The sequence below is a fragment of the Podarcis melisellensis genome, assembly GCF_964234715.1.
Source record: "Podarcis melisellensis genome assembly, chromosome: 8".
Classification (NCBI taxonomy): Eukaryota; Metazoa; Chordata; class Lepidosauria; order Squamata; family Lacertidae; genus Podarcis; species Podarcis melisellensis.
In genome coordinates this window covers 58,361,199-58,388,580 of record NC_138540.1, presented here as the reverse complement: position 1 = coordinate 58,388,580, position 27,382 = coordinate 58,361,199, and the positions used below count along the sequence as shown (strand labels likewise).

General features: G+C 46.7%; 2 protein-coding genes and 1 long non-coding RNA gene across 6 annotated transcripts; 1 reads left to right on the top strand and 2 right to left on the bottom strand.

Moving 5' to 3' along the window:
• Nucleotides 1-521: 521 nt before the first annotated feature.
• NDUFS5 (NADH:ubiquinone oxidoreductase subunit S5) lies at nucleotides 522-5,236 on the bottom strand. Of its 2 annotated transcripts, none has more exons than XM_081924220.1 (3): nucleotides 5,139-5,236; nucleotides 2,336-2,553; nucleotides 522-804 (listed from the first exon to the last, which is right to left on the bottom strand). In XM_081924220.1, exons 2-3 carry the CDS (start codon nucleotides 2,549-2,551, stop codon nucleotides 700-702), a joined length of 321 nt encoding a protein of 106 aa, XP_081780346.1. In that variant the 5' UTR covers nucleotides 2,552-2,553; nucleotides 5,139-5,236; the 3' UTR covers nucleotides 522-699. The 2 variants fall into 2 exon arrangements, with proteins under 2 accessions (XP_081780346.1, XP_081780347.1); XM_081924221.1 differs by having other exon boundaries at nucleotides 5,135-5,225.
• An 85-nt stretch (nucleotides 5,237-5,321) lies between these two features.
• On the top strand, nucleotides 5,322-8,397 carry LOC309377229. Of its 2 annotated transcripts, none has more exons than XR_014171493.1 (3): nucleotides 5,322-5,453; nucleotides 5,814-5,908; nucleotides 8,313-8,397. It is a non-coding gene; the product is annotated as an uncharacterized lncRNA (long non-coding RNA). The 2 variants fall into 2 exon arrangements; XR_014171494.1 differs by lacking the exon at nucleotides 8,313-8,397 and adding an exon at nucleotides 7,236-7,323.
• A 2,706-nt stretch (nucleotides 8,398-11,103) lies between these two features.
• On the bottom strand, nucleotides 11,104-23,027 carry AZIN2 (antizyme inhibitor 2). Of its 2 annotated transcripts, XM_081924201.1 has the most exons (12): nucleotides 22,871-23,027; nucleotides 22,554-22,672; nucleotides 20,576-20,656; nucleotides 20,179-20,351; nucleotides 19,111-19,284; nucleotides 17,843-18,015; nucleotides 16,628-16,762; nucleotides 15,400-15,565; nucleotides 14,061-14,223; nucleotides 13,058-13,170; nucleotides 12,189-12,403; nucleotides 11,104-11,445 (listed from the first exon to the last, which is right to left on the bottom strand). In XM_081924201.1, the coding sequence occupies exons 4-12, from the start codon at nucleotides 20,275-20,277 to the stop codon at nucleotides 11,301-11,303; spliced, it is 1,383 nt and encodes a 460-aa protein (XP_081780327.1). In that variant the 5' UTR covers nucleotides 20,278-20,351; nucleotides 20,576-20,656; nucleotides 22,554-22,672; nucleotides 22,871-23,027; the 3' UTR covers nucleotides 11,104-11,300. The 2 variants fall into 2 exon arrangements, with proteins under 2 accessions (XP_081780327.1, XP_081780326.1); XM_081924200.1 differs by lacking the exon at nucleotides 20,576-20,656.
• Between the last annotated feature and the right edge of the window lie 4,355 nt (nucleotides 23,028-27,382).

The following is a 27,382-nucleotide window of genomic DNA, read 5'->3' as shown; positions in this document are numbered from 1 at the left end:
TAGACTACAACTCCCATCAACCCTGACTGCTAGGCTGTGTGGGCTGCTGAGAGTTAGGATCCCAGCAACATCAGGAACAACAGATTCTCCAGCCGTGTTCTCTGACTGAGGTGGTCGCCTTCCATGTTGTGCATTCCACACTTTCACAGATTCCAAGCAAATGGCTACTTGCAGCTCTGTACAGTGGTACCTCTGGTTAAGAACTTAATTTGTTCCGGAGGTCCGTTCTTAACCTGAAACTGTTCTTAACCTGAAGCACCACTTTAGCTAATGGGACCTCCCGCTGCCGCCGCATGATTTGTGTTCTCATCCTGAAGCAAAGTTCTTAACCCAAGGTACTATTTCTGGGTTAGCGGAGTCTGTAACCTGAAGCGTCTGTAACCTGAGGTACCACTGTAATAACAAAGATGGGGGGAAAGAAAAGAACCTGAAACTTAACGTTCAAGATCCAAAGAGGTGGTTTTATTCAAGCCAGGAACAGTCTGCCACTTCAGTAGAACTTCAGGAACAGTCTGCCACTTCCTCTCTTCACAAGAGAGGAGCAGTTGGCAGCTAAAGGAAAATGACTAAAGCCAATTGTCTCCACCCTGACCAGAAGTTGTTGATACATTAGTGATATAACTCTTTAAAAAAAAGGGGGGAGGAGAGAGACTGGGAAGTGGCTCCTGCTCTGCTTCCTCCAGGGTAAGCAGCAGAAGTTCAAGGTGTGGGGTCAAATTTGCCAGAATGGTTGTCAGGAGGGGTGTATTTTCCCTCCTTTATCAGCTTCTCCCTCTGTGCATGAATCGCCATCATTCGCTTCACCTGCCAAAGGAACAGAAGAGAGAGTTGGGATGTCACCTTCTGAGTTAAATCTTGCCCTCTCCAGCAGGTCAGAGCACATAGGGATTTGTAAAGGAGCATGTTCCCATTGCTGAAGGTCTCAGATTTAGCACTCCCTTTAATGCGCTCCAACTCATTGGAGGGTGACCAGATACAAGTGAAAACATGGAACCCCTTTCCCTTTAAAAATTGTGCAAAAGAGGAGACTGCTTTGCCATTCCTTTGTGAGAAGTTGCACCTGCCCAACTCTTTACAAGTGTAAAGAGATCAGATCAGGGTGGGGAGAGAAGGGGGGAAACGGACATATACAAGGTTTTTTTTAGAGTGGGTTATAAGCCGATCTTGAGTTCAAATAGACTGACAACTCTGCTACTCTCAGTCTTGCAGTTCTGTTCTTTAGATCAAAGTGTCAGAATCTTTCAGCATCAAGGCGCAGATTGAGAGCCAGGAGGTACCTTACTAGCGAAAGGCTTTGATGGGCTCCCACACATGGCTGCCCTCCAGATGGCTTGCTATTCTCTACTTGCCACAAAATGATCTTGGTCTGCCAGACTCCTGAGGTGCCTGCACAGCTGACCAAGATGTTCACGCTGCACTCTCAGCTATGGAGATGTGGGAAGCCCAGTTAGGGATGGGCAGTTTTGTTAACAACAGATGGGGCTGGGGGAGGTGGGGAGGAGAGGAGAGAGGCTCTGAAGCAGCAATACCTTGCTCCCGTTGCATGATGAAAACATTCAAAGGGGTGGGCCAGTTACATTGAAAGATGGCAACAAGCTGCAGCTTGGAAAATATTTTAATTTTTCTCCCAGCTTACATCCACAAACCCAACAGGAGTTTACACTTTGGAATTCCACCTGCTTCCCCCACCCTGATAGCACCTCAAAAGGTGTCCCATATACTGGCAAAATTAATGAGTCAGAATTTACCAGGCCATTTGGTCTGACTACACTGCAAGGCAGCATCACACATCAGTCCTGCCCTTGGGGGGGTCAACCAATGGATCCCCGACACTAGCGCACAAAACGCAGAGCCTGCTTGCAGTTAGCAGCATATAGAGTAAGGGCTATTCCCTTACCCCAAGTCAACCACTTGCTTTGGACCTCAATTACAAATCAGTTTATTACACCCACACTAACTACAGATGCGAATTACTCTACCTCTCTAATGTTCTCACTGCAGTGAGAAGGAAGCACAGCTGCTTCTCTTTCCTTTGCCCCTCATGTTGGGAAAACAAATGGGAGCTCTGCGTGGCATCAGGGATGGATGGGAATACAAAAGAATTCTGCCTTTGAAATGAGCTGCCTACTAATAACTTCTGCCCAGGGAAAGCAAACTTACTACATTTCTATTCTCCCCAAAACTGTCCATACCATCTCTTTCAAGCAGCACATGGGAAGAGGCAGTCAACTTCTGCAGATACTCCAGCAATAAGAAAAGCAAGCAGACAAATACTTCCTTGCACACAGATGCACACTTACTGACCCTGAGCCCCTGCTTCAGGTCTCCCACTCACCATTTTTTTCTTGCTTAGACATTCAGCAAGATCCTCCATCTCCTGCTGGCACTCCTTCTTTGCCCTTACAGATCCAATGCCATCAGAACACTCCAGCCACTCCTTCTGAAAGGCAAAGCACAAACTGGCCTGCTTGTGGGGCTGCTTGGAACTCCCGATGAGCAACCACCTGTCAACATCAATGCCCAGCTGGTTCTGGAGATCGAGAAGTGGCATGGCTGAGAGGGGGAGAAAAAAACACCAATAATGAAATGATCTTAAATGTGCATAGCTAGGTGTGTAGCTGAAGAGTAGCCAGGTGACTCAGGAAGAAATCCTCCTTAGGGGGAACATTAGACCAGGCAAGAGAGAAGCGGGAAGTTCTGGGAAGAAAGGCTTTAAGGTGAGCATGTTCAAACAGGAACAAATTAAACTGATGATTGACTGCCTTCATCTTTGAAGTGGCAGTGGTGGATAAATAAAATATTCCAGTTTAATATGCTCTCTTTTGTCCTTTTTAAAAAAACACCGCCTAACACATCCTCAAGTGGAGTATATGGATAACACACTAGGCAATGTCTAGGAGCTACCAGAGGTGAGGTCAGCTAGCATCACTTACTGTACCATTGCACCAAGTAATGAGGAGCAGGAAGTAGGGCTACAGCCACAGCACCTGCCCACACCTTTATGGGGGTGAAAGCCCACCCACGGCTATGTACTAGCTCTGCAGTACAGTTCTTTCCCCCCCCCCACTCGCACCAAAACAGGGGTGACACCAGCAGACTCAGGGTAATTATGAGGTTTGTAATGATACAATCAATCTTTAATGGGGGAAAACCTTCACAGTCCCTAGGTTACTCAATGGCAAGGAACACTGAATAAGAGGCTGGAGAAATAAAAACTGGGTGGCTAGGAATGGAACTGAGTGGCTAGAGAAGAAGTACAAAGGAAGAGACACATAGACAGAACTACTCCACTGTTTGGTTAGGTCATTCCCCGGGTTCACATTGAGAAACTATTTTTAAATGTCCCTAGGGACAGAAGCGAGAGCTGACCATAGAAATCAATGGAGAAATCAAAGATTTTAACACAGCTAGGAATGGGCAAAAGTGTGTCCCACAAACATACATATGTGTGTATATATTTTTTTATTTCTCAGAGATTTGGAAAGAGTTTGAAGAAGAAAAAATGCTTGTGATGTGAACATTCACTGTAGGTTTTTTGTGTCTGGTTAATGCTGACAATAAGGAAAGGTTTCCAAGTCTAGATAATTCTACCCCCCTGCCCCCCTGCCCCCCATAATAGTGATGGTTTCAAAATAATAATTCTATAACTGGTAGAAATCCAAGATACGTTTAAGGACTTAATGGTTATAGCACCATACTGTTCCCTCTCTAATGCTGAATACGCTGCAATTACCATCTGGAGAAAATCAATGCAATCATATTTCTAAACTCCTTGTAAACTTATACACTATTTCATTCCCCCCCCCCCACTCCTCTCAAAGGAGCCCAATATGACAAATACTAGGAAATATGATTAAAAATAAAATCAAAACATATTCAAATTTTAAAACACATGTTTCCAAGTCATGTGCCTGAATGGGCCCACTGAAACAAAGTTTTCAGGAGGCATCTAAAACAATATACTGGTAGTGAATGTTGCTGCCTTGTGTCAATAGGAGGGGAGTTCCACAGCTAAAGCTAGAGTGTTGCTACTCTAAAGGAACTACTCATAAACTTGGATCCAACACTGTATGGCACTTGTAGAAGTTAAAGTTTTGCAGACCAAAGTGGCATGTAGGTAAGGTGATCCCTTAAGTAAATGAGTCTTAAACCATTGTATACCAAACTGTAAAATCTGTGAGTTTGCCAAATACACCTGAAACATTTACATATTTAAAGCAAGCTTAAATCAATGAGAAGATGTTTCAAAACAATTCATTTTCCTCCAAAATCCCCCCACCAGACTTCAAAATATTCCCAGACTACATCCCGCTTCACATCCACACATCCGGCTTCAAAGTTTCCAGAAGTTTAGCAAATCTGGGAGCAGGGCCAGCCCTACCATTGGGCAGACCCAAAGGAGATGGTTTAGTCTCTGTTGAAACAGGCAGCACATGGTTAGTGCATCGAACCAACCCAGTGGTTGCCAATATGGGTTATCTAGGGAGAGGAGGAAAGTGGGCAGCAGGGGGTGCTGGAGGTGTAAATGACTGACTTTGAAAAGTTGGTTTCACTGAATCAAGTTCATCAATTTTGTTGAATGAATTAAACTAAATATCTTTCATTGAATTTTGAATAAGTATGCAATTAATTGTTACTGTTTTGAATTTTATTGCGGTATCTTCCTTAGTGGGCCGTACAAACGGCTGTTCTGAATAATGCTTTTTATGGGGTATGGTGAGGGGATGACCCCAAAAAAGATTTTGGAACCACTGCTCTAAACTATTCTTACGGCATATTTGTTGCCAGGAGGAGGAAGAGAGGAAGGGGCTTTCTAAGCTACCTCGACCAGCCTGGGCGCTATCATGCACCAGGGACTGAGGGGAGCCTCAAGGAGCAGCAAACTCTTCTGGGGGCGACCCTCCCTCAGACTACCGCCCACCCTTTCGCCAAAGGCATAGATAGGTAACAGACCCCAGAACCTGCTTCAAGTAATGGCTCTGAATTTTTATCTTGCAGGGAACTTTGCTACACAGCTTGTCCCTCCCCGCCGCAGGCAGACGGGGTGGGGGATTGAAATGGATTCCCTTCCCACACAACCCCCCCCACCTGCCCCTTCCACCTGAGTAACAACCCCCCCCCCGGCCTTCCTTACCTACCTGTCCTTGCGAGCGTTTGCGACAGTGCTGCCGTCAGGCGTGCCCCTCGCTTTCACGACAGTCGCGGCTGGACGTAAAGCTCCTTACGGAGCTCGCGGAGGATTCCGCTCAGATTACGTGTACGTGAGACACAGAGAACAGAAAAATGAAGAGAGTGACTCGCCGTCTCGGGAGTTAACTTCCGGGCTTACATTGGATAAACCATTTTTTAAGAAGGAATCTCCTCGCCCTCTGCCGGTGGGAGGGAAGCGAGAGCGGCCTCCAGGGACGGGCTGAGAAAGTCAGAACGTGAACGGGCAGCAGGCTTGTTGGACGGTAAGGTGTAGTGGTGAGCGTTTCGGATTAAGACCTGGGTGACCAGGGTTCAAATCCCCATACAGCTTCCCTGCCTAACCTACCTCGCAGGGTCGTTGTACGGATTAAATGAGGAAGGGAATCTCCTTAGAAAGGAAAAAAGGTGGGATATAAACGTAATGAATTATTATTATTATTATTATTATTATTATTATTATTATTCAGGTTTCTAGTTTAATTTTGTTCAGTAAGTTGGTTTTTAAAGAATTTAAACACTAGTCCTTGCCAACTCGCACCCAATTGCAACTGTGATCTATGAGGGTGGGCAGGTGTGGCTGAAGACAATGTAATCTGCATTGTACTCCGATGTTAATGCTGCAGGTCAAAGGTGGGGCTGAGGCCAGTTTGGAGTTCCAGCCAGCCCAATCCTTATGCCAGAAGAGGAAAAGAGGAGGATCCCTTGGGTTGTAATTGAGGTAGGCAGATGCCCTCCTTCTCAGAGGACAGACCTCCGCTCTCACATTGCCACAGCTCTGTTATAAGACCGGCTCCACCAGATCATAGCTGTCAACGTTTTCCCTTTTTTAAGGGAAATTCCCTTATTCCGAATAGGATTCCTTGCAAGAAAAGGGAAAAGTGACAGCTATGCACCAGATTCTTCCTAGCTCTGGACTGTTTCCATTTCAGCTACCAAATAACTTTGTAAGAATTGGTACCCGAAGTATGCTCCCCATTTCCCTTCCCATCTCATTTCCCTTTGGCCAGTGAAGTCCCCCTTGCCCTGATGCGTTTTGCAGCTCTTTCCTCCTTGCTGTTCACATCAGCGCAGCTCCATTCATATCAGATTTGTTTCTGTTTGTGTACACACCAGTCAGTGCACGTTGATTGGGTAGGAATGTCTTTATCTTGTGCAAAGGTGTTCAGACCTTGACTAGAGATGAATTAGGAATGGCTTAAGGTTTGAGAAACATAACCATCAAACACTAGTCTTTTACAACAAAGTAAAGGATACATACGCATTGGATAGCCTTTGTGTGAACATGGATTTAAAAACTCAGCACTGGACAGTGAGCCAGCGTGATGTAGGGGTTAGATTGTTGGACTAGGACCTGGGAGATCAGGGTTCAAATCAGTCACTGCTTCTCAGCCTAACCTACCTCACAGAGTTGTTGTGGGGATTAAGTGAAGTGGGGGAGGGGAATCATGTATGCCCCTTTGAGGAAAAGGTGGGATATAAATGCAATAATAAACCACAGGCAATGGGAGTCTGAACACAGCCTTCGCTGATTGTGTGTAAGCCACTCTGGGAGCCATTTTGGCTGAGGAGCAGGGTACAAATGCTTTCAAAAAAATATCTGAAGGTTGCCTGGTCAAATTCAGTTTAAAGAAACCTAAGGAGGAAGAGTAGGAGCCTTTCAATGACATCTGAACAGCAGGCTAAGCAGGCACAGAGCAGGCCACCTGGTCTTTCTCACTAAGCTGAGATGTATTACTACTTAAATAATAGTAATTATTTCAAGATGTGCATCTCTCTTTGAATCAATACATGCAATATATATGCAACTCTGTGGTCACTTTATTTTGGCAAGGCCTAAGCAGTTACTTTAAAGGTGACATCTGGGCCCCACCCTCTCCCAGCCCAAATCCAGGGCTTAACTGCATGTAAAAAACCTTGTGGTCTGTGTTTACTTAGAAGTAAGTCCCAGTGTCTTCAACTGAGCTTAACTGCTAGGAAGCAAGTGCTTAAAATCAAAACCAAATAAAGGTTTAGCCTACGTATCACTCTAATTTTTCTATATGTAGAGAGAAAACAGAGATTTCACAAATTAATGGGAAAGAACAGCCAACATCATGGACAAGAGATGGCAGAACAGCCACAAGGCCACCAGCAGGTTCTAGCAGCGCCCTCCTCTGCCTCTGCTCTACCATTACTTCCTTTTTTGTATTCATATTTTATCATGCCACCGGCTTTCCCCTCAGTGCCCTCTGTTGGCAAGAGGCAGAACAGCACAAGGTTTAAGGGAAGCCTTTAAGCACCCCACCCTCACAACCTGGTACTTTTCAGATGTTTTTGACCACAAGTACCAGCCTGCAAAGCCATATGATTCCGAGGCTGATGGGGTCATGGCCGTATTGTTTGGGGCTGATGAGAGCTGTCATCCAACACAGGTGAAGGGCACAAGGTTGGGGTGGTCTTATTTTAAGACTTTTGCACCTTAACAGGAAGCAGGCACAAATTTTGGACTCATGCCCCTGTTGTTAAGCTCAGGTGTATTTTAATGCATGCGAATTGATTGCATAAGAAATATATAAAGTGAGTAAGAATTGTGTTATTTGCTGTAAGTGGGTCAAAGCTTTTGAACTTTAAAAAATCAGGGCCTTAAGCTAGTTTATATCATCCCTGGTACGCACTTTGCCATGCTCCCAGTTCCTCCTCCTTTAAAACTCCTGAAAATCTACCCCCCCATGCACACTTGCCTAATTGCAAGCTCCATGGAATACAATGGGATAACTTCTGAGTAACATGCACAGGATTGCCTTGCAGCAGAAGTAAGTTGCACTGCATTCAGTGGCGCTTACTCCTAGCTAGGTATGCATAGGACCACTGTCATGTTTAGGGAAGCTTTTAATGTTTAATAGACTATTGTATTTTAATATTTTGTTGGAAGCTGCCCAGCGTGGCTGGGGAAACCCAGCCAGGTGGGCAGGGTATAAATAATAAATTATTATTATTATAGCGGCCACTTTTCAGGAACGCTTAAGAGTGATCTTGAAAAATCCATTTTGCGGGTAGGCAGAACCACACAGGAGAAGCTGGTCTGGTTTGGAGCGCTACCACTGAGTGTATTATTGTAAACCAGAGAAATGCCCATTCTGCAGGTGAACCCTCCTTTGAATCTGTGCCCCAGCTGCACCCACTGGTCCTGGGAGCTTGCCACCAGACCTCACAAACAGGGACAAGGATTGCTGGAGGAGACTGAAGAGAGTGAGCTTGTGTCTTTTGGAGTAAGGCTGCTTGCTTGCTTTTCTGAGCTGTTTAGAAGTTTGATAGATTGATAGCAGGCCTCAGGGAGTGGCTGAGTGCTCTGCTAGAGGCTTGATTACTTTTCTTGATTACTTTTCTTTCATTGCAAGCCAGAGGGTGTGTGTGTGGCTAATTGCTCTGTGGGAACACAGGATCTGAGGGGGGGAGCTATAACAGCAGTCAAACTTAGCTCAGTGCAGAACCTGGGAGCTTGCAACCAGAGCTGTCTTCTGTTCCCACACTCTTCCCAGACAGGCATGTGATTTGCACCAATCTCATCTGCAGCATCGGAAGCATTAAATACTAACCCCTGAGGCCCACCTAGCCACACCTCAAGCAACAGGACAACATGCAGAGTTACTTGATAAAGCTGAGTTGACTGAGATTGAGCACCAAGATAGATGGGGTGCCCCCAGGGTGGAGACAGATTGCCCATTGCAAGAGTCTAACCCCTGGAGGAATGTGATGCACAGAAATAGGGCAGTCACAAACCACACTTTGTCATTAGAGTTGCAGAATCGCTACCATGCTCTCACCTTGGACACTGATTCTGGGCCAGAGGCGCTAGGGCAGCCTCAGAAGACACGAAGGTGGCTATGAAATGTACAGAGCACAGAACGATTATTCCCCCCCCCCCGCCCCCGGAGAAAAAGACAGGAAGAGATGGATTTGGAGGAGTCTTTTTCCATTCTTGATCTAACCCATTCAGATCCAAGGCTACTGACTGTGGATGAGTGTGCTGATAACGTATTTGCTATGTTGACAAGCTAGGAGGAAGGAGTAGGAACAATAAGTTCACGGTCTTTGTAACTTATCCCAACAATATCAAAATAAGCTCCAGTAAAAAAGAGGGGAAGACTTGGGAACAACAGAATCAGACCTCAGAACACTCCAAGCAGCCTTTGAAGAAGAAGAAGAAGAGTTTGGATTTGATATCCCACCTTTCACTCCCTTCAGGAGTCTCAAAGCAGCTAACATTCTCCTTTCCCTTCCTCCCCCACGACAAACACTCTGTGAGGTAAGTGGGGCTGAGAGACTTCAGAGAAGTGTGACTGGCCCAAGGTCACCCAGCAGCTGCATGTGGAGGAGCGCAGACTCGAACCCAGTTCCCCAGATTACAAGACTACCGCTCTTAACCACTACACCACACTGGAAGGCACAGCCCATAGAATGATTCCTGCTACTACCCAGAGGAGGAGGAGGAGGAGGAGACGAGTGGTAGTGATAGGTGACTCCCTACTTAGGGGAACAGAGGCAGTGGTGTGTGGAGGAAACAGGATGTCATGGGGGGTGTTCTGTCTTCTGAGAGCAAAGATTCACAATGTGACGGAGAAGCTGCCAAGTCTTATAAAGCCCGCTGACCACTACCCCTTTTTCTGATTCATGTGGGTACAAATAATACTGCTACACATAGCTTGCAACACATAGCAAGGAACTACGAGACACTGGGCAGGGAGCTGAAGAGACTTGGGGCACAGGTAGTCTTTTCATCATTCCTTCCTGTTGAAGGTCGTGGCCCAAGAAGAGAGGAAAATGCTTGAGGTCAACCACTGGCTGCGCAGGTGGTGTTGTCAGGAAGGATTTGGCTTCTTGGATCATGGTCTCCGCTTCCTTGAGGTAGGACTTCTGGCGAGAGATGGGCTGCACCTCACAGCAGTTGGCGAGAATGTGCTTGCCAAGAGTCTTGAGAATCTGATCAGGAGAGCTTTAAACTAGATCTTGCAGATGACACCAAACTGGGAGGGGTAGCTAATGCCACAGAAGACAGAATCAGAATTCAAAATGACCTTAACAAATTGGAGAACATGGCACAAGCTAACAAAATGAATTTCAATAGGGACAAATGTAAGGTTCTGCACTTAGGCAGGAAGAACCAGATGCACAAATATAGGGTTTGGGGGGTGGGGTGGCGCCTGGCTTACTAGCAGTACATTGAAAAGGATCGAAGGGTCTTGGTGGACCACAAGCTAAACATGAGTCAGAAGAAGAGGAGGAGCTTGGATTTGATATCCCGTTTTATCACTCCCCGAAGGAGTCTCAAAGCGGATAACATTCTCCTTTCCCGCCCCCCCCAACAAACACTCTGTGAGGTGAGTGAAGCTGAGAGACTTCAAAGAAGTGTGACTAGAGCCCAAGGTCACCCAGCAGCTGCATGTGGAGGAGCGGAGATGCGAACCCGGTTCCCCAGATTACGAGTCCACCGCTCTTAACCACTACACCACACTGGCTGTCAACAACAGTGTGATGCAGCAGCAAAAGCTAACGATAGCAATCTTCAAATATCTTAAGGGCTGTCAAATGAAGAGGGAGCTGCTTGTTTTCTCCTGCTCTGGAGGGTAGGACTCGAATCAATGGCTTCAAGTTACAAGAAAGGAGATACCAACTAAACATTCGGAAACACTTTCTGACGGTAAGAGCTGTTAAGCAGTGGAACAGACTCCCATGAGAGGTGGTGGACTCTCCTTCCTTGGAAGGTTTTTAAACAGAGGTTGCATGGCCATCTGTCACGGATGCTTTAGCTGAGATTCCTGCATTGCAGGGGGTTGGACTAGATGACCCCTGGGGTCCCTTCCAACTCTATGATTCTATGATCATTTGCCGACTCACTTCTGCCCACTCATGCATAGAACACAAGAGATGCCCAGATCAGGAGGAACAGGATTTATGTTGCATACTTAAAAACCACACAGCATTGGGGGGTGGGGATAAAAACAGCTCCTACTCAAGGGCAGAAAATGTGGGAGGCAGGCAGGCCAGAGAGAGAGAGAAAGAGAGAGGGAGAAGGTGTGGCAGGACTCTGTTGGGAGGAGGGTCTGGCCCCCGTGGTGAATGTTTGGCACGGCTTACATGATGCTTGCTGGAGTGAAGACGGGGGCAACACACAGGGTGTCCGTGATCTCCCAGCCACAGGACAGGGGGGTGCATGTACTCTCCCGGTCCTCTTCCTCCGGGTGCAGCAGTTTCCCCTGAAGGAGCTGGACGGCTTCCCTGTGGGCCGCAGCAAGCCCAAGACAAAAGAGAAAGGACTCAGTTGCTCTCTTGGCTCAGTTTTCCAAACTGGTGCCCCTCTCCTGACAGCAGAAAATTCCCAGTTTGCTCTCACTCAACCCTGTGCTCTTAAAGAAATCCAGTGTGATTTGCCACCTGCCCACAAGCACAGGTGCAAATGGCACTCCTTTGCCTTTAATAAAAGTTTAATAACAGAGCTTCTGCGGCATTTTAAGAATTCTGAAAGTGTTTCAGATCCAAGCCCTCCCATCCTGGGGAACTAGCAGCCATCCAGTTGCCACTGGACTGCAGGGGCGTACAAAGTGGGGGGGGGGTGGAGGGGGCGAGCAGCCCCGGGTGCCACTATGGTGGGGTGTGTGTGACAAGATGGTCCCTGCCTGCCCCCAGCTGTAGAGCAGCAAAGGGTGCGCAGTCAGTATGGGCACCGCTTGTGTGGCGACTGTATGGACTGCGCATGCAAGCGGCATCCCGTATGGACTGCGCAGGCGAGCAGCATTCTGTACGGACCGCACATGTGTGGCAGGCTGCCACGCGTGTCACGAAGGTGGGGCGTCCCGCCTCAGGTGCTGGAGAGGGTTCCTTCAACACTGCCCATCAGCCCTGGCCATTAGGGGCAATGGCTGCGGCCCAGTGACATTTGGAGAGCCACAGCTTTCTCCGCTTTTAGATTTGATACAATCTCCTGCTTCCCCCTCGCAAGGGGTTCTGGGAAATTATCTCACCAGGCCATTCTCGACATGGTGTAGTAGATCTGTGCTTGCTGGGCCCCACTGAGAGCTGAGGGAGCTGGCATGGTGTGAGCCCCCATTTTCTCAAAGATCAGCCAGTCCCCGGGGTGCAGTTCCGGGAGCTCCATGCCATCCGCAATGCAGTCCAGCCCATCCCCAGTAGGTCCCCAGAAACTGCTGCTGTGCAGGGGAAGATCTGGAGAGGGTTTCTGCATCGAGAGAAGTGGAGGAAACAGCTATGACTGGCTAGCCAGACCTTGCATGAATTTCTATGAGGACAAGAAACATGTATTTTAAAAAAAGAAAGCGGAAATTCTCCAGGTTACTGAATCTCTGTCCCCAAAATGAACCAGAATTCTGGGTCAGGAGGAAGGGAGTAAAGTCTGAAATTAATACAGGCACTTCCCACAATGTTTAAAAAACATCATCACTGGAAATCAACAAGCAGTTTATGGGCACAATCAAAAAAAGGGTATTTGCAACCAAGTTGCACTGAAACCAACTGGACTTAAGTTACTGCCACGAAAAAGGCCTATTCATTTGCTTTCTTCCCAAATTTGTCACAATTCACTTTTACGAGACTGTGCCCAATCTGTGCAAAGGGAAGCTTGCCCACCCACAAACACCAGCTATTTACTATTGAATCCCACCCTAAAGCAGCAACCATTGAGAAGTGCCCCAAGATGGTGGCACTGCTGAGGGAGGGGCTTGTGCGACTCTGGCACCCGAGGGTGCTGCTTCCCTGGGCTTTCCAGTTTGACCATCCCTGGTGCAAACCTGCAAACGGATTTTGGTGCCAGGTGAGAGCCACATTCTCCCTCTGTGGCTCTGCTTAAGGGAGCCAGTTACAAAACCCTCTGTACCTTGTGCAGGATGGGGATTGGGCAGACGTTGTTGAAGATGACTGAGCTGAAGGAGCCATAAACGCCATCGTTGAGATGGTAGACGAAGCTCTTCCTGCCACCGGGGTCTTCATCTGGGACAGCCAGAGGAAATGCAGCAGAGGCCAAGTCAGGGGTGCCTTATTTGTTTGTTTGTTAAATTTCTATCCCGCATTTCCACCAAGCAGTGCTCAAGGCGGCTAACAGCAATAATACAAATACAATGAAATAGCAAGAAAATACAAAGTAAAAAAATAATAAACATAAACACAAAGCAAGTGAAACATCCATTGAATCAATAAAAAAAACAGTTTAAAAAACCCCTAATTGCAACGTATTTATATGTCAGCATATGCATCAAAGGCCCAGCCAAATAGAAGTGGAAGGTAACCAGTGACTGGGCTGGTGAGTTTCCCTTGGCAAGAAGCCCCAGAGTCTCTGGGAGCAGCCACTGAGAAGGCCCTGTTCCTGTCAGATGTGCTTCAGATGTTGGTGCAGGGGTGGCCCAGGACATTTTGCTGCTTGGGGCAAAACAGATAATCCCCACCTGCACTGCCTGAAGCAACTGGAGGCAGCCTGGAGAAGCTCTGGCTTGCTGAATGTGGCAGGGAGGAAAAAAGGAGTCTGTAAAGGAGATGGCAGCAGCTGAGGAGGAGGCAGGGGCAACAAGCACAGGAGGCAACTGCCTCACTGAGCCTCATGGACAGGCCAGCCCTGTGTTGCTGAGACAGGAAGAAGGGCCTCCTCAAGGATCTTGGGATATAGAAAACTGTACAGCTGAAAGACACCATCCACGTTCACTGAGGAGTGTGGCCTAGAAAGGAGGCCTGTGCTAGGGAGAGTCTCAAGGGCCTGACAGAGAGGTCTGAGGGCCACACTTGGCCCCTGGGTTTGGTGTTCCCTGTCTCATGTGATGGGTTGGTGGTGTCTGGCAAAAATTTCTCACGCTTATTGTGGAATCCGGACGGAAACTGACCAAACCTACCATCAGAGCCCGGCTGGTCCAGGGGAACCTCCTTCTTGGCAACAATGTTGACCGCTAAGGTAAAGGCTGAATCCACATAGTAGCGCCCCAGTTCAGCAATGACCTCCACCCCACAGCCTTCTGGGAAATATAGGTCCAAGGCGGAGCTGACCACAGCTGCTGTCTGAAGGGGGGAAGAGAAGAGTCCACATCCAGCTGTTACAAACATGTGGGACTTAAGTCATAGAATTGTAGAATTGGAAGGGACCCCACGGGTGATCTATTCTAGTCCAACCCCCTGCAATGCAGAAATCACGTCAATACATTCTGAGTGCTGATGGCAATGGGGGAGCAGGAATCAGTCTTAGGCAGAACTTTACAGGCTACCTGGGAATATATGCAGTGCGGGGTGTGTGTGTGTATGGTGTCAAACAAGATGTGATGCCATTCACACACCTTGCTTCGGCCTCCCTTAAAATTAGTCAAATATATGACCTCTTTTTAAATGTTCACACCGTCTGTAATGATGTGTTTCACTGGGGTAAATGGCAACCCAAATACGACAGTGTTCAAGGTCTTGTGTCCATTCAGAAACTGGGTCTCCTTAGCTGTAGAAGATGTTTGTTACTTTCACTAGCAAAAGACGTCTCATTATTATGGGTGAAATGGTGGTGCAGGGAAGCCTCCAATGTGCCTCTTGGTGCTCCAAGCAGAGACATGTTCATACAGTGGGACCTCACGTTAAGTACTTAATTCGTTCCGGAGGTCCTTTCTTAACCTGAAACTGTTCGTAACCTGAAGCACCACTTTAGCTAATGGGGCCTCCCGCTGCTGCGCCACCAGAGCACAATTTCTGTTCTCAACCTGAAGGCAAAGTTCTTAACCCAAGGTACTATTTCTGGGTTAGCGGAGTCTGTAACCTGAAGCGTATGTAACCTGAAGCGTATGTAACCTGAGGTACCACTGTATTTCCTTTCCAGCAGATGCACAGCCTTGAAGCTCAGAGCAAAGTCTGGCATAGTCAGGGCCAATGACAGGCAAAACCATCACCCCTGGACTACTACTAAGGAGGCAACTAGGTGGCAGCTAGCTGGGGGAAGACTGTGATGGGGGGGAGGAGTGCCCCACTTGCCTTCATAGACACCCGTCCTCCACTGCCCCTTCCCTCTGGCTTTTTCAGCATCTTGCATTTATCCTCACACTAGGTAGTCTAGGCTGAGACAATTGTGACTTTCCCAAGGCCACCCAACAAGCTTCTCAGTTCAACAGGAATTTGAACCCAGGTCTTGCGCACCCAGAGCCAGCACTCCCCCAAACTGGCCTATTTGCCATCTGCTGAAGAGAGAACCAAGACTCGTACCTCTTCGAAGCGCCCTCTGGACTCTTCAGCACCAGGAAAGCCCCCTCCAATGTCCAGGAGGTGCATCTTGTAGCCTAGTTCTGCACCCATTCCAAAGACCAGGCGAGCGTCTGCTATGGACTGAGTGAAGAGCTGGGGGTCGGCACAGCTGCTTCCAATGTGGAAGCTGGAAAGGAAGGCAAGTGGGCTGGTGAGTAGCTTTTCAAAAAAAATTAAACATTCCGTGTGTGTGTACATATATAGACACACACACACACACACACACACGTATAATATGCATGTACAAAATCCAGTCAAGATATGCACATCCCCCAAGATCTGTTGGAGATACATGTGCAAAATGTCCACAGTTTACAAACAACCGATGCACAGGAAAAAACAAATTAACTCTTAAAAGTAACAGAACACAGGTCACATACTTCATCTCCAGACCAACGTCTAGATGGATGCAAAAAACAATGCTGCTTGTTTGGGTAGAGTGCTTTGCTTCTGCAATACTTAGTGGAGCAAGCCCAGATTTCATTAAACCTATCCCTTCTCAGTGTTTATTCTCTTGTTCTGATAAGAGCACGGTTTGCCAAATCACTTTGGGGTGCCTCAAGGGAAGTGATTAACTAAAACAATGCATTCATTTTGCCCATAAGAGCATGCATTCCTCTAATTTGTCCAGCCAATACTAATTTTTTTCTTTTTTCTCCTATGTGCATAATGAATTCTGGCAGCCTTGATCATGCCTGCCACTCGCTCTTTACATGCCCATATAACTTAAATGAAAAAAGAGGGTCTAAAGAGGCTGTTTATTATGAATCATCTCCAAACCTTTTTTTTTTTTTTGGACATTGCCACAAAATATGATCAAAATCTCTCACTGACTAATTTATTATAACTGCCACTCAAGCTACTGCCCTAATGTGGGTGGGGGCTCTTACTTGTCCCCCCCAGCTGCTTATGGAAGCCCCCAACAATGCAGGTGGCTCTGCTCCAAGTGGTTTGCTCTCTGCCCTGCGTCCTAAGCAAACAGGGTGTGTCCAAGACTCAGCTGTTGACATGGGCTGAAAACTCTGGGTGGGGAAGATGCAGGGGCAATGCCAATGGCAGCTACAGAGCAAGACCCAGAGGTCCAGGTAGGGGGCCAGCTGAAGAGGCCTGGGGCCAGCTGCCTAGGAGTGAGCCTTGATCGAGTGCTCTTTTCTTCCCTCTCCTCAGCACAAGGAAACCCGCAGCCTACCTGATACCAACCACCTCGACATTCATCTCCTTTGCAGTCTCAAGCAGGTGACGGCAGACTTTAAGTGTGGCACCGTATTTCATGCTCATGCAGGTGGAGGACCTGGAGTCGTCGGTAGCCAAGCACAGAATCATTCTGTGGAACAAGGTGGGTGGGTGGGGAGAGCAAACTCAGACAACGACTGTGACAATAGTGGTATGTTGCTTATTCTGAGCCAACAGCATGCCAGGCACAGTACAGACTCATCTTTTGCATCTTTTGCAAAGTCACTTTCCAGGAGATGCTTGTGATAACCCAGCACCTGCCTCCCCTCCAATTCTGCACCAAGGGCAAATTATTTTTTAAATATCCCATTTTTTATATCTCCTCTTTTGCTGATTGTTTCTCTCTCTTCTCCGCCTTTTTTCAAGATCCAGATTTTCATTGTATTTGAATTTTGGAACAAAGACTTGCAGAGTCACACAGCAAATCTGAGTTCAGACTGCAAGTTTCTATCCTCAGTCCCACATTAAATATATATATATATTACCTGTACTTCACCCTCAGGTCCCAGGACAGGTTACAACATTGAAACTCAACTTTACAAAACATTTTAAAAAACATTTTATAACATCTTACAATTAGAGAAATAAGATGGGTCCTAAAAATCTGCACCTCAAAAGTCAGGACAAATAAAATTGTCCTCAGCATTCACCGAAAACTGTAAAATGAAGGTGCTAGAAACATCTCTAAGGGGAAGATCCACAACTGATTTGCTTTTGTGGTGTTTATACATCTTCCCATTACTCATTTATTCATCCCACATTTTTTAATGTATTTCCCTGTCACTTTCCTAATCACAAAAGTTTAATTTTCTTTTTAAGTGGATTTGTTGCTGTGGAGTGATAGAGTCCATTAATTGGCTTTGTGTGAACCCAAGTTTCCGGGATGTGCTTGAATCCCTCTCGCAAAATAAAAACAGTCTGCAGGCAACCCCATAGTCTGGTTGAAACCTGAATCTTACTCCACAGGGAGTTTGCTCCAGTCTGACCTGCAACTTCACACACCTGGCCCTTTTTCTCTTTGGGGGTTCCAGCAAAGGCCCCCATATCCTTTGCAATCAACACCTTTAAGGTTCACTACTTCTGCTTGTTGTGCTAGACTCTTCTGCCCATTGCAACTGTTCCCTCCTGCATATATATTTATATTTATGCCCACAGGTGCTGTCTGCCTTACCTGGCAGACGGGTGGCTCCGTGCTACCTTGCTGAGCTCCACTTCATTGTCAAAAGTCATCAGCTGCACCCCTTGGCTAGCTGCATATCTGATTAGGGAGATCTGCTTGCAAGGGCTGGTGCAGATGATTCTGTCCGGCGGGACTCCAATACTCTTCACCAGGGCCATTTCTGCCTGAAAGTTCAAAACAAAGGATGTTGGAAGGAAGGACTCTTCTGACTGGGCAGTGTAGGCAGTGGGTGGCTGGGAACTGTAGAGGAACACATACTGACTCCCTCTTTCCTGCAGGACCAGGAAGGCTGTTGGAAAGAGGGAACTGCAGGCATTTTAAGTCAAGGATTTGAACCTTTCTGATCCAGGCTCTGTTGCCTGCCAGTTGTTTCCTTTGCACCCTTCTCCCAGCCATTCCTCTAGCCTTCTAGCCCTGTTGCATCCAGCTGGGCACAGCAACCTTAGCAACAATATTCCTATCTCTGGCTTTCTCTCCAGACTGCATCCTGCCCAGTTAGCTGCTGGGACTCAACTCTTGCAGCAAGCAGGGTGAAGAAAGAGGTAGAATAGTCAAAAAAGAAGATGCAATAGGCTCTTCGCCTACATCAGACTCCCCCAACTTGGTGCCCCTTCAGATGTTATGAACTACAGCTCCCATCAGCCCAGCCAAGTGCAGCATGCTGAATGAAGCTGATAGGAGTTGTAGTCCAGCAGCCACGTTGGGAGGGCGCCAAGCTGGGGAAGGCACTGTGAGCCAGGCTTCTTCCCAGCCATTTGCAGGGGAGCAACATTTTATCAAGATGGATGCTGGTGCTGCCCTCAGTCTCTCCATTCTCTAGTCTTGTGAGAATAAATTGGAGGGGGGAGAACTATGTATACACCACCTTGAGCTTCTTGGAGCAAAGGTGGGATATAAATGTACAGTCATACCTTGGGTTACAGACGCTTCAGGTTGCATGTTTTCGGGTTGCGCATCACGCCGAACCCGGAAGTACCGAAACAGGTTACTTCTGGGTTTCGGCCCTCGCGCATGCGCGGAAGCAGTAAATCACTCTTTGTGCATGCGCAGAAGCACCAAATCACAACCCACGCATGCGCAAACGCAGCGCTGCGGGTTGCGAACATGCCTCCTGCACGGATCACATTTGCAACCCGAGCATCCACTACTAGTAATGATAGTAATGAAGGCATATGCTGCAATGCATGCCAAACAAAAATGCATGCATCCAGCTGCTTCTCCAAGGGAGCCCAGTTGCCCTGTTCCCACCACGTTCCTACCTTGCTGGCACAGCCAAATCCGGCTCCCAGCCCTGCCAGCATCTGAACCACTCCTTTGCTGCGGTTGCACTTCAGAGCATAGAAAGGCTTGATGCGGGGCAAGGCCTTGAGGAGGTGCAAATGTTTCTTCACCACATCCTCGAGATTTGCCACAAAAAAGGCTTCTTGGCTTCCCTGGAAAAGAGGAAAGACAGTCAAGAGAGCCTGTCCCTGGGGAAACACACCCAATTGTTCTTAACATGCCATTCGCCTTTCGGACAGCTTTCACTTAAAGCGGCTGCCTTTTTCTAGGGCTCACTTGGTTCAGGGGACCCACACTTGGCCACAGAGCCTTCTGAGGCCATCACCATTTCTCAGTCTTGCCTCCCTTCACAGTGTTCTTCTCTTCTGAGGATAAAACTGGAAGCTCTCATATTACCCAGCATACGTTTCTGGGAGGAAGGGTGGGCTACAAATGGGATATAAATTCACATCTCTGCACTCCAACCATTCCATATGAAAAGCTGAATTTTGAGACCTGTATAAGTTACACCTGCACAAAGCTGGCTACTCTTATTTTGTGTGATTTATTCTGCTTCTGCAAGCGAAAGGGGGAGATGCAAAGTGTTAGGAAGGGCCCTGAAGCAGGATCCTTGCCCAGATCCCAGGGAATCCTGCTCAGCTACTATTCCTGTGGCTCCCAAGGTTTCGGCAGGAACAGCACATGGACTTTCAAGCATATATTTCAAACCGAAAGGTCGAGAAACTTGCTCCCAACCCTTGTAAAACCTGGACTCCTGCACTTGTGCTCTGTCTTTCCTGTCAGGTCATTTTATTGCAATTTTCCTTCTCCTTTTTAATCATCATGAAATAGCGCTGATATTTAAGAAGCATGTTAGTGCAATTTTTTAAAAACCTTTTTTTTAAAAAAAAAAAGAGGGGGAAATTACAGGCTCAGGTAAACTGTTCCCTCCCCTGTGCACATGATAGCGTCATACTCTCTAGTATGGACAGAGCAAAATGGGATGTAGAGACACCAAAAGGGCTACAATCCACCCACCCAGTAAGTCAACTGCCCCTGCCTCTTACCGTCTGGGAAACCTCCAGGAGGAGATTCTCTAGCAAGTCCCTGGTGGTGAAGCCCTCCTCCACCATCATGATGTCCGATTCATCCAAGTACCTGGTCATCGTTACTGTCGAAGGAGGATATTGCTTCTACAGCCTCCGTCAGTAGGGGGTATAGTTTTTAAGTATGCAACACACTGCGAAGGAAAAGGAAGGAGAAGAACAGTTAAGGCAGGCTCCTCCTCCTCTCCCTTTCAGGCCAAGGAAAGGTGCTCAGCAGCCATGCCTTTCATTGCCTCCATGGGCACGACCCAAGTTATTCCTAATGACCAGCCATGAGGACTAGAAACATGAAGTCTAGAAAGAGATTTTCCCTAGCTGAAGGCACAGCATTTCAGGAGTTCACCAAGCCTCTGTTGACCTCTGTTGCATCTGTTCCATTCTCTTCTCATGTTGGGACAAGTGGATCTTGCAGAGTTTGTCCTTTATCTTCTTTGGGGCACTGCACAGAGTTCAGGGGCAAGAGATTAGAGCATTGCAGATGCACACATGTGCCATAGCAGGCATCATCTTTGAAGAGGCATTCCTTCCATGCAAGGGAGAAATGTTTCTCTTAATATACTGTTAGCTGGTTATAGGGTTTTTTGTTCAAACACTTTTATTAAATATAATTTATGTTTTTCAAATATGTGGCCTGATTGTGAGCCCACTTTTTAGCTGATTAAAGAGTTTTAAAAAATGATTAACCTAACCAAAGCAGCAGCTAAGGCCACAATCCTGTTCCCATTTACCTGGGAATAAACAACTAAACTTGAATTCATAATTTCTAAACCAACTTTAGGCTGAATCACAGTCTTTTTATGTCACACAGCAATGAGGAAAGTTTCAAAAACACTTCTTCATATTTTAAAAAAGCAAATTCCACTAGATAACAGGAATACCTTGCATGATCCTGAGTAGCACTTTGGACCCAAGCCATTTTTACCCTGCTCTTCAGCCAAAAAAGGCTCTGAGAGCGGCTTACAGTAGTAAGACGCTCCCTGCCCTCAACTCTGTAATCTAAAGATGTGACACAAAAGGAAAGGTGATTGGGAGGGAGGAGGAAAACAGAAAACTCGGACACTTAGCACTGACTAGAATGGAAATCATTGATGGAGAGACTAAAGTTACTGTTGCCGCAGCTAAGCCAATGGAACAGCCCTGCAATCGATACGTCAGAACCACTGATTTGAGCTTTTTGGAATTAAGGGATATAGCTGGCATCTGGGATGCATAGGAAAAGCTTCTATGTGTGGCTGTTAACAAAAGGAGTTGTAGCTTTTTTGCCCCTTTTGGACAGAGATGACTTGGTCACTGTACTCTTATGCTCTAGTAACTTCCAGACTAGATTATTGCAATGTACTCTGTGGGTCTGCCCTTGAAGACAACTCGGAAACTTCAATTGGTCCAAAATATACCAGCCAGATTACTGGCTGGGGTTCCACTTAAATCTTACATAATCCTGTTTTAAAGCAGCTGCACTGGTTGCCAGGTCATTTCTGCGCACAATTCAAGGTCCTCATGTTGGTGTTTAAAGCCCCAAATAACACAGGCCCCTAAATATCTGACCTCCTTCCCTTCTGAACCTCTTGGGTGCTGAGGTCAGTGGAGGAGGCCCTCCTGGTTGTTCCTCTACCCTCAAAGGCTTAGGGGGTAATGACCTTCTCAGTGGCAGCCCCTAAAGTGTGGAACACCTTCTCCACAGAAATGCATCTGCCACTTTCATTATACAGCTTTTGGAGAATGCTGAAGACACACCTCTTTACCCTGGCTTTCGACATTTGAAGTGTATGATTTTAGGAACCGCCTTATTTTTACGGTTGCAAGTTGTTTTAAATTGCCCATATTGTGTTTTAATGCTGCAACCTGCTCTGAGGACCTTACAGTGGATAGGTGATTAGCAATAACAAATAATATAATAACAACAGTAATAATTGTGGCCTTCTCCGTGAATTTGCCCAGTTCTCTCTCAAAGTCATCCAAGTTGGTGGACATGCAAATGCCATGGTTTTAAATATGAGCTGCATAAAGGAGGACTTTATTTTTATTTGTCCTGAACCTGCCAACAACAGCATATATACGTCAAGGTCTTTCTCCCTCTTTCTCCTCCCCCTGCCACAAAACACAAAACAAAACGGGGGGAATGGTGTCTTTAACCCACATTAATAATAGTGAAGTGCAGACCTGGGGTTTGGGGAGGGTGAAAGGTGCCTATTTCAGATGAAGGTGTGACTGCAATGTTTGTCCCTCTCCCTTCCTCCCTCTTCTCCCTGGGAAGCACCCTTCCCCACCCCACCCCACCCCACCCTCCACTCCACTCCACTCCACCCCACCTCCATCCTTTCCTCCCAAGGCCTCACCAAGTCCCGAAGCCTTCCTCCTTCCTGGGTGGCTAGGTGTAATGCCAGGGGGGTTCTCCGGTGAACTCTGAGCTTTTGCAACACCCCGAGGCGCAGTTGCTGCTGGGGATCCGAGATCTCTGTAAGGGGTGGGGGTGGGGATATGGAGGATGTGGGGCGGGAAATCCACCTGGTTACCAGAACAGCTCAGTCAACCATGCAAGAAAATCGTTCCCTTCCCTGCCCCCTCCCTCTGATACACTACCATCCCTCTTCTCTCCCTTGAGCCTCCATCCCCTCCCCACCCACCTTGGTACCCAGAAGACCTCTCCACCCACCTTAAAAAGCATTTAAACGGATTTTGCCCATGGGTCTCCCAAGAGTAAATATAGGCTTCGGCAGTGGCTGCTCCTCCTCCTCCCCCCACTCCAAAGCCTACACCATGCAAAGCAGCACCAGCTAATCTTAGACACAGGAGGAATGCTGGTCCTTTATATAGGCAGCTGCCCCCTCCATCTCTGCTCACAAGGGTAGCCTTGGCAACCAAGCACAGCAATCCGATTGGCTGAAGGAGAGAAAACAAAGCACAGACACTCCATCCTCCTTTTTCTCTTTCTCTCTCCTTCCAGCTTCAGCTGCACACAGGTGCAGCTACAGGCAAGGCATGGAGGACAATCTCAGAGTTTGGGGAAGGGGGGAAGCTGTCACTTTCACAAGCTAATGTGGGTGTGGTGGGGATGTGTGTTATTGCTGCTGGTGGTGGAATGGCTTACCCAACCAGCAGAACTGAAATAGATCAGAGCTGGTCTCCAAAACATTTGTGTGTCCCTCCAAATGGCTGCACGATGCCGCCCAATAATTTCAGCCCTGCAACGTGACAGGGGAGCCTGAGGTTCTGGTGCTGCCACTGGGGCAGCCGCTTGGCTTGGGTCAAGCTCGACTTGTGTCTGACCTGCATGAGTTGCTTAGGCTTGTGAAAGAGGCAGCAAGTTCCTTCCTCTTGCTCCCCAAACTCAAGGGATGTGGCTTTTGGGTCCCCAGCACCTCTCCTCTTGCAAAGAAGGCATTTGCTTTAATGTGGGCTTCCTGACCAGGCTGAATAAAGCTCTGCCCCAGGTCACAAATGCAGGGTACAATGTTTGGGTGACTTATTTTATAAAATTTATGTACCACCTGATTGTAAAACAAAAACCTTAAAGCAGTTTAGTGTGGAAGAGATTGATATGCCACACCCACACCCCAAAACCTACCGGCTCCAGCTTTTAGTGGTGGGCAGAATCACGTGCATTTCCTAACACAGTAGTTGAAGGGCAATATTATTATTGCCTTTTGCCTTTCTCCAAGAGGGCATGTGGCCATCTGCTGGATCATGGCCAGCCTCCCCTGACTGGCCCTCCCTTGTGTCAGTTGGGCCAACTCACACTTTACACCCAGTGTATTTTACTATGGTTTTCAACAGCAACTGCTGCAATGCTGCTGTCTCTCTGCCCACCCTATCTGAATCAGGACTGCAGTGCACAGCACTGGATGGGTGTAGTTCATTGCTTCCCTTCCGCGGTCTAGAAAATCCTTCTGTGGCTGCGAAATTACCTCTGGAGGGAATCCCTCACTATTCTGTCGTTTTGAGGCTGTAACCAGGATGAAGCTTTTCCTGGCCTGGATTTGTGTGCTGTGCTGCTGACAGCCTGGCTTAATTACTGTAATCCTCCTGGTGTGACAGCTGGAGGTTGGGGGAAGAAGAGAAAGTCATGGTGTTTTCTAAGAGTTACGGTAAATGTTTTTCTCTTTTTTAAAAACCAGTTGCCAATACTTATACTCACAGAAATTGAGGGTGCTTTTCCTCTCACACGTGCATAAGGAAATTCATCTTCTGTGAGGGTCACTCAAGTGAGCATCATCTAAAAGCAAAATATATTTTTCTTCTTCTTCAGACCTACTGCTTTGCTTCAATGCAAGCAGATGCAGATGCAGTTGATGAAGCATTAATGAAAATGCTTGCAATTGATCGTTTGGTGCAAGGGGTCAATGCATCTGACTGTTAACCAGAAAGTTGGTGGTTCAAGTCCCCCCAGGGATGGTTGTGGGCAGGATTTCTGCACTGCACGAATGACCCTAGGGATGCATTCCAACTCTATACAGTGGTACCTTGGGTTACATACACTTCAGGTTACATACGCTTCAGGTTACAGACTCCGCTAACCCAGAAATAGTACCTCAGGTTAAGAACTTTGCTTCAGGATGAGAACAGAAATCGTGCTCCGGCGGCGCGGCAGCAGCAGCTGCCCCATTAGCTAAAGTGGTGCTTCAGGTTAAGAACAGTTTCAGGTTAAGAACGGACCTCCAGAACGAATTAAGTACTTAACCTGAGGTACCACTGTACTGTAATTCTAAGACATTTTAAAGACTGGTGAGAGCCCAATGAAGTGTACAAACAATATTTATTTATTACATTTATATACCACTTCTATCTTCCAAGGAGCTTAAGGTGGTTCTCCTCCTCCCCATTTCATCCTCACAACAACCCTGTTAGGTTGGTTAGGCTAAGAGATGGTCACTGGTCCAAGGTCACCCAGTGAACTTCATGATGAAGTAGGGATTTGAATCCTAGTCTCCCAGGTCATAGCCAAACACTCTAACCATTTATGCCTGTCAGAACTGATGTACTACTCATTGCTTAACTTTTGAGCCATGTCTTTTGAGGGGGTTATCTATTCCACTGTCAGCACTAACAAAGCATCCTTGAATTTTTGCCAGAAAGGAGAAATGAATCCATCCTCCAGCAATAACAGGGTTATTCTGCTTCTCATCTCAAGGCAAGTTCTTGACCTTAAGATACATCTGGAGAAACAAGCAAAAATAACCAACAATGCAGCCATCCTAGCCTTGACTCAGTGGTTCTGGAGGATCCTGCATTTGTTTTTATACATGCCATGCTTTCTAATTTGTCTGCACATTTTGGATGGAAAATAATTCAAATAGTCATATTTTTTAAGAATTGATTGGCAAGTGCTTGAATCTCTTAAGGGCTGGATTAGAGGGTGAGCTTACCACAAACAGTGACTTCTTATAAACGCTCCACATACCACTGAAGAAAGGTTGCATTCAGATTAACAAAGGCAAAAACCCAACAGATCCAAAAGGAGTGCTTGACCGTCCTGCCAAGGTTATCCGGGGGAGCATCCCTGATTTATAAGCATTCATCAAAGCTTCTACAAACAATCACAAGAGAGTCCCATATAGGAATGAAGCATATTTTAAAATTAAAGAACACCACAATGACCACAATAATATGGCTACATTCAATGTTAATGGCCTCATTTCACTGTTTAAAATGATTGCTGCTGTGTTGTCTACAGAATATAAATTAGCCTTCCCCAACCCAGTGCCCTCCAGCTGTTTTAGGCTACAACTCCTAACAGCCACTGTCAGCATAGACAGCTCAGGTAAGGCTGATAAGAGTAGGGGCAGGCTGGTTTAAAATTTTATTCTAATACAAATGGGACAAGAGGAGACCTATGGACTCTATGCTCACTTGGTTGCTAACTGCATGTTCTTCAAGGCACAAAGGTCACCAATGTTTGAGTGCTGGCGACAGAGATCCTCTGCCACGAACTACCTCTCCCATCAGGCGCATCCAGCTGGAGCCAATGGAAATTTGTTCTACACCAGGCATGGCCAAACTTGGCCCTCCAGCTGTTTTTGGACTACAACTCCCATCATCCCTAGCTAACAGGAGCAGTGGTCAGGGAAGATGGGAATTGTAGTCCCAAAACAGCTAGAGGGCCAAAACAGCTGACCATGTCTCTACAGGGTTTTAGGAAGGAGTCTTCCTTAGTCCTACCTAGAAATGCCAGGAGTTCAACCTGGGTCCTTTTGCATAAGAAACAATGTTCTGCTTCTCCTCCCCTCTCCATATGTTCTCAAGCCCGCAAAATATTAATTATAAACATCTCACACAGAGACCTGTCTTTTTACATTATGCAAAGTAAGGGGTTGAGCAGATTTCAGGCTTACAGAATCTGCTTTTTCCCACTAGAATCCCAAGATCTACCAACCAGAACCAGATGCAAAAGACATGCAGTTAGAATTCAAGGGCAGGGTGCTTCTGAGCATATTCTAAGCCAATAAATTTGGTGTCACTACCAGAACTGAACTGACCTCACCAGTTTCACACAGAACTCCAGTGCTGCACAGGTTTCTTCATTTCAGCGGCCTTATATATAGGTGGAATAAGTATTTGAATATTTTTGTTAAAACTCTTTCCCATTGAGGCTATCCATCACCTCATTCTTGCCAAGTTTGGCTTCCAGCAGTCTGAGTTCCCTCCAAAGGCGCGCATCTCCATTGTCTTCCGAGACAGAAAGATTCCAACAATATTGACTTTATTTGGCCCTATGTCCTTTTGCCCTTCAAACTTTTCTTTTCTTCAGTATTAGTTGTTGGTAGCCTTATAATAGTTTTGCTTTTTGATAATTTTATGTTCCTGCTTTTTCAACAAGGTGTATATTTGTTCTGATGCCCTTTTCATGCATATTGTACATGTTATGCAAAAATAAATAAATATGAGAAACACCCTCTCTTACAAATCGACCATCTAGTCGATCCCAGTGTATCCGCCCCTTCTCTAAAGCTCCATGCGCTTTGATGGTGCTATAGTAGCATTTATATAGTAGCACCATTTACTTTGCTAACAAGATTTCATATACTTTTTAAAAAACTACTTACATATTAGAAAACATCAATGAAAGCAGTGATAGTGATAATAGAGGACCCCTGGATGGTTAAAGTCCAGTCAAAAGAGACTCTATGGGATGCGGCGAAGGAGCCAGGAGCCAGCGTTTGTCCAGACA